Source organism: Plectropomus leopardus, unplaced genomic scaffold (genome assembly GCF_008729295.1).
Source record: "Plectropomus leopardus isolate mb unplaced genomic scaffold, YSFRI_Pleo_2.0 unplaced_scaffold21224, whole genome shotgun sequence".
Taxonomy (NCBI): Eukaryota; Metazoa; Chordata; class Actinopteri; order Perciformes; family Serranidae; genus Plectropomus; species Plectropomus leopardus.
In genome coordinates, this window is record NW_024622966.1 from 1 (window position 1) to 6,485 (window position 6,485).

Genomic DNA, 6,485 nt, shown 5'->3' on the forward strand with positions numbered 1-6,485 from the left:
CTGAGTTGAGAACCGCTATTTTGGTTAAAAGGCTTTTATTTCCAGAAAGCTATCATATGAAATGTTTTCAACTTTTTGAAAATCACACCAGCTGAGATCAGTTTGACCTTTTCTTTGCCAAAATGCCAAAAGATAATAATTAGAAATATGTGTCACCAGCATCAATGACATTTCAGAACACATTGTGCAGACTAACACTACCTTTGGTCTCAATGACAGTTCAGTTAGAGGTGCAAAACGCTGTCTCATTTTGAATAAAAGGCCAGTATGAGCCACCTGTGTTCCTGCTGTTACTGTGGAGGGGAGGAGGCTCTGTGTGCTTCCTGACAGGGAGACATTGAGTTGCTGGGCTGAATTTAGACCTTCAGCAGGGGCTCTGAGCTATAGAGCTCTTATCTGATAAGACTGGAGGCACATATCACTGTGTGGTGTCATTTGCAATGCTGGGTAACCTTTCAAACATGGATTCCAAACAAAAGACGGCAACCTTTGTTTTATTTCAACAGACTGCCTTGAAATTCAATTTCAGGATGACTGTCATGGCAGATATTTGGAGTTCTGCACTGTGTCAGTCAATACTTGCACTAGTGATGTGCTGAGTGTGTCATATAAAGGTCATCTGTAAATTACAGGCAACATGCTCTTGATTGAAAAGATAGAAGTTCAATCATAACATCCATGAGCCTATAAATGGATTTTAATGGATGAGCAGTCAGCAACTAAAGAGGAGAGCAGTGAGTGTTTTCTCATCACGATGGCCTGTACAGATATTAATAGCCACAAAGCAATGTCACTACTAAGTCCCCTGCTCCCGCTGACGGCTTTGTTTTCAAGCACATTCTTTCCATCTTTGTTTTTGCTCTTAACTTATCCTCTGAGATAAGAGGTAAGGCTCCCCTTTTCACTTTTCAATTCCCTTCCATGCAGCTCAGCGGGACAAAAAAAAACATTTTCCAGTGAATCGTTTGCCGTTAATGTTCAGTGCTCCAAGGTTTGACGTATGAGAGATTAAATCAAAGCGCAGATGACAAAACGCACTCTAATGAGGTGAAACCATGCTGTGAAAACACAGTCAAAACCATTTCATTTAATGGCAGGGACATGTGAGGATCCAATTTCAGGATAAAGGCACTGAAGAAACAGACTGATGGTGCATTGGAGTGCGGGGCGAATTAAAGAGAGGAGAGCTATTTCAGGGATGGTGTTTCTGAAATGACAACTGTTGCCCCCCTCTCACCCACTGCTCCTTTTCTACCTCTCTCTGTCAAACCCTTTTCTCTCACCGGCTCTTAACCCCGCAGCCTTTCAATGCCCAGAACATTTCCAACCACAGACCCCTCTCCCTATTGCACTGTGCGTCTCATGATAAATATAGAAACACTATTACCCTTTCCCAATGAGCTTTGACACACGTGCGTAACCGCCCATGGGACCATACAGTATAAAAGGGTCAATGGTGGGTGGCTGTAGGAGAGTGTGAAAAGAAGTGATTTTGCCAAACACAAACAAGATAAAAACCAAAATATAGCAAAAAGAAAAAAGGACGACAGTATCATTTGTTAAATTCAGACCCCTGGAAGACTCCCAGAGCAGCCAAAAGAAGAACCAACTCTCTCCGCCTCCCTCTTTCCCTCCCTTCACTCTCCTCCTCTGCTTTCCCCAGCACTCTCAGCCATCCATGAGTGTGACCAACTCCTCTGCCTATCGATCGGAGCGTAGTTTCCACCAGACTTCATCCTCATCCTCATCTTCCAGTAACCCATACATGGAGAAGAGCCGGGGACTGTTCGCTGAGGACTTTGGCTCCTTCATGAGGCCTGGGAGCGACGCCTTGGGGTTTTCCAGTGAGTTGGAAGCAATTTCAAGTCTGTGTAACAGTTTTTGTATACAAAAGTGTTTGAAAATGATAGCAGCAGCAGGTTCAGGAGGCAGCTTTGACTGTAAAGTAGATTTATGTATGTGCTCAGAGGAGATTTGTTTAAAGTGTGGTGTTTCTCTCCATAAAGTGGTGATAAACCATGACAGTTCAGGAGAGGGAGACGACAGGCAGGACTGAGTTCAAAAGGCAAAATAACTCTGGTGTGGTTGATGTGCGTGGACAAATATGTTTCAAAGCAAGAATATAACTATGGTTTTATGGCGCAACTGAAGTGTAAAAAGACAAGGGAAAAGAAAACAGATTAACATGAGGGAACACACGAGTTGTAGCTGTGTTTTTGTAGAAATGGAGGAACTGCTCGGCTTTTTCTTCCAGATTTTTTCAGGTGTTTAAAATACACATTAAAGGGGTGGTTCAGATTTTTTTTTAAAGTGGGGCTGTATGAGGTACTTATCTTAAATGGGGGTATTACGTACAGTGGATGTCAGTCAGCATGCTCCCAGTTTGGAGAAGTAGGCTGGAGTCAGACAAGAAAACTTGTGCTGCTGTGGATTGGACCAGCAACAAAATGTATTTTAACCACCAAAAACAATCAATATTAGCTTAAGTGTACACTATATTGAGAGCGTTTTCACTGCTTTACCTTTTAGTCAGACAGCCTTTTTTTTTTTTACAGGGAAGCCGCTAATGGCTTCAGCTCCTCTCGTGTCAAACCACCAGACTGCAGTAATTTCAGCTTGCTGAACTTAGAAAGCTGTTAGGGTACTGCTGGCTCAATCACTTTGTTACTTTGTGTTGTTACATGATTTAGGGAATCCAAATAAACTGTTTTAAATGTCTAAGTCACACAATAAGACAAAAAAACTGATCGATGCAGTGGTAGACCAGCAGCTCCTGTGTAATACAATGTTAAATCACTGTTTTTTTCAACAGAGTTTGACTTTGAAGAGAGCAATATAACAGTTCTTCAACTGTGTAAAACTGTGTAAATACTGTCAGTATAGTGTACACTTACATTTTGGTGCTTAGCTTGTGTGTTACCTCATACAACCCCACATCGAAAAATCTGAACTATCCCTTTAAGGTCAGGACACATTTCACTTTACAGTGCCTGGTTCATCTTCTTGCTCACTTGTGTGGAGCTGGAGTAAACTGTTCTGTATCGGATCACTGCTGGCACACACACAGACGTGTGAATGTGTGACACCTGAACTTTAAATGGACTCGGAGTCTGTGCAGCCCATCTGTCAGGGGCAGTGCTCAAGTGTTTTGGAACCATTGTTGGTGTCCCATAGGTGCAGCACAGGAGCGTGTGGGTGGGTGCAGCTGAAGGGAAAGCAAAGCACACACACAGACACATGCACGCACACAAGCAAGCCGGGGAATGCTGGACTGTCTGCCATGTGTGACTTCACACACTGAGTATCTGGAATGACGCCTGCATAAGGAATGACCAGATGGTTGCCCGGTGAACGGTGTACACACCAAATACATACACATACACAGATTAAATGATGTCACACAGTTGAACTGACCTGCATGTGTGAAGTCAGAACTAATAAAACACACACACACACACACACACACACACACACACACGCACTCTTTCCAGTCCCTGTGTCGTGTGTTAGATCTTCACTGAGCTCAAAACCATCAGGGGCAGACAGTCACTGACTAATGACTGCATGATTATCATATGTTTCCCTGCCATAACCCTTTTATACCCATATAGGTCAGAACATATGTCACCCATATAGATCATTAAAGCTGCACTTATCAACATTTTATATCAAAAAATGAATGAATGAATTGGTAAGGTTTAATGTGAAAGGGCCCACTCATAGTAATGAACCCACAGAGAAGTTTGACCCAGCTCTGCAGCTCCCCTTGGCTACACAAAACGTTTTAACCTCTTTTAGCTGATAATTTTGGTTTACCGCTCCCTGATACTTTGCTGTCGTCTACTCCCTTTTCAGCAGCAGCAGGAAGCTATTTTTAATGAAATGGCTCTGATATATCTGTTAGCATACGAACAAACTTAGCAACTGGATCGCGAAGAAAGAAAAGTCTTATTAGTTGTTACAAAAAATGCTAAAATCACAACAATGTTATCTTGTAACTTTACAATGACTCTACAATAGACAGCCAAGTTGCTTTGATGCTAGCTTAATTATAACATTTTGAATTTTGTTCCACAACTTAGAAAATTATGCTCATAATTCTTACAGCAAAAATTCCCAAAAACGTAGCAATAAATAATCATGGCATAGTCAACAATAGGCCTATGTCATGCACTTTACCGCTTTTGTCTGAGCAATGATAGTCAGCACAAAAGTTATTTTGTCCGTATATAAATCTGTCAGAACTTAAAAGACTTTATGTTCAACCAGACTCGACAGACCAGTTAAGGCAGTAACACTTTTTTGGTATTTTGGTTCATATTTACATGAATATGATGGAAAACCACATAAATGACCAGAACTACTTTACGGATTGTCTCACATTTTAGGTCAAATATGTGTTGTAGAAAATGGGTTCAGAAGGTAAAGTGGGTCATCTACTAAGCGAAAGATTGGTAGTTTAATCACCAGCTCCTCCAGAGAACATATTGAGGGATCCTTGGGCGTGATATGAACTTTAAATTGTGTATGAATGTGCTAGTGAATGAGTCAAATTGACATGTTGAGGAAAAGCTTTTTGACTCATCGGAAGACTAAAAAGGCGTCAAATGAATGCAAGTCCATCAAAGTTATACAACAATCACTTCTGTGTATTATTTTATGATATAGGAAGTTCTCAAATGGGAAATAGACCCTAGTAGTAGATACACAATATGAACACTAGGGCAAAATCACATCTCATAGCGAGCACAAGGAACCTAAAACTGCAGCAGCTAAATGGAATTCAGCCAGCATTAATTTTCCTACTGGGCCAAAAAATCTTCAGTGGAGAAGACTTATCAGCTAAACCTGACTATTGTACCTGCCAGGGTAAGTTTTGAGCTTATTGTCATGATGGGTCATCTTTTTTTAGTTGTTTAGTTTTTGCAAAACGCCCAATGATCTTTTAAATATTTTATGTTTTAAAATTGGGTTCCAAGGAAATACACAGAGCCAAGAAAGCCTGTAGAACGCTTTAAATTTCAGCGGCTTGCTCTGTTGATATGTTTATGTCCGTTTTATGGAAAGACAGTAAAACAGTGAAACATTGAGCTTAAATAATATTTGATTTTAGCATTGATTTTAAATTGTGGGCATTTAACACAAAGGAAAATAACTGTTTTTTTTTTTTTCAAAAACACAATGTAGTCTTTAAAATCAAGGAGCCTGCAACATTTATAGCAGCTCCCTGATGAAACACCACCTGCAGGTATTGTAATTATCACCAAAGAGGTGTGAGTTTGCTTTCTTAAGCATGTAGTGAAAATGAAAATTATATGAAAATATCTGTTTCCTCCTGTAGTCTGACAATCTCTCTCATCCTGTGGTGCATGTAGGTGGATCTGGAAATATCAAGACTCTTGGGGATTCATACCAGTTCACAGTTGATGTGCGAGACTTCTCCCCTGAAGATGTCATTGTCACCACATCCAACAACCAGATTGAAGTTCGGGCAGAAAAGGTGGGTGGCTTAGCACTAGAATGGTAACCTGAGTCTTTAAAATAGTAGTATTTGGGTAGGTTACGCTCCGTGGAGTGGGTGAATTCCTTATCACAGTGTCTATCTACTGTCACAATAAATCAAGTCATTGCTAATATTCTGTCTTTTGACAGCTGGCCCAGGATGGTTCTGTGATGAACACTTTCACACACAAGTGCCAACTACCTGAAGATGTGGATCCCACCTCAGTGACATCATCACTGGGCACCGAGGGGACCCTAACAGTCAGGGCACGGCGACACCCGGCCAAACACGAGCTCGTACAGACCTACCGCACCGAGATCAAGATCTAGAGAGGGACCTGCTTTCTCATCACAAACCTCTCACTTTTGTGTTTTTATGCTACTTCCTGTATTTCCTGTCTTCACTCAAACCATTCTTTACTCTCAACCCTCAACAGAGAGTTGGCACTGTGCTCTTTAAAACATGCCACATCCTCCCTCCATGACTGCAACAACACCTGTTGATGCTCATTTATGTTCTGAGTTAGTTCAACATACACAACAACATGTCATGCCTTCACATAACTTGCTCTAACACGGGGGCTGGACATGTACAGCATTTTCACAAATACACACACATACACACACAAGCACACACATATATACATACAAAACAATTAACTGATCAGTTTACTACTTCACCTTAAAGCAGTTCTAAAAATGAAACTCACCTCTGAAATTGCCACGTTGATAATAATTTATTGTATATTATTTGTGTGAATAAAATGATCCTGCTTTGACATTGTCATTGTGTGAGACGAATGACAAATTGTTTTTCTATACTATACTATAAGCTAATCTGCTATACCATATGATATAATGATACTATACAATTTCATAAAATATTGTATAGTATCGTATGATACTATACTATACTCATACTTATACTGTACTATACTACACTATCCTAATACTATACTATACTACTCCACTATGTTGTACTA

General features: G+C 40.5%; 1 protein-coding gene across 1 annotated transcript; it reads left to right on the forward strand.

The window, feature by feature from the left end:
• The first annotated feature begins 1,451 nt into the window (after nt 1-1,451).
• LOC121965693 (heat shock protein beta-7-like) lies at nt 1,452-6,281 on the forward strand. Its single transcript, XM_042515819.1, has 3 exons — nt 1,452-1,844; nt 5,376-5,500; nt 5,653-6,281. Exons 1-3 carry the CDS (start codon nt 1,679-1,681, stop codon nt 5,830-5,832), a joined length of 471 nt encoding a protein of 156 aa, XP_042371753.1. The 5' UTR covers nt 1,452-1,678; the 3' UTR covers nt 5,833-6,281.
• Nucleotides 6,282-6,485: the final 204 nt, after the last annotated feature.

Excerpts from the sequence above, each read along its gene's own strand:
- LOC121965693 (XM_042515819.1), top strand. The coding sequence starts at position 1,679 with ATGAGTGTGACCAACTCCTCTGCCTATCGATCGGAGCGTAGTTTCCAC. Across the intron at positions 1,845-5,375 it reads CGACGCCTTGGGGTTTTCCA|GTGGATCTGGAAATATCAAG; the intron begins GTGAGTTGGAAG and ends TGGTGCATGTAG. Across the intron at positions 5,501-5,652 it reads TTGAAGTTCGGGCAGAAAAG|CTGGCCCAGGATGGTTCTGT; the intron begins GTGGGTGGCTTA and ends GTCTTTTGACAG.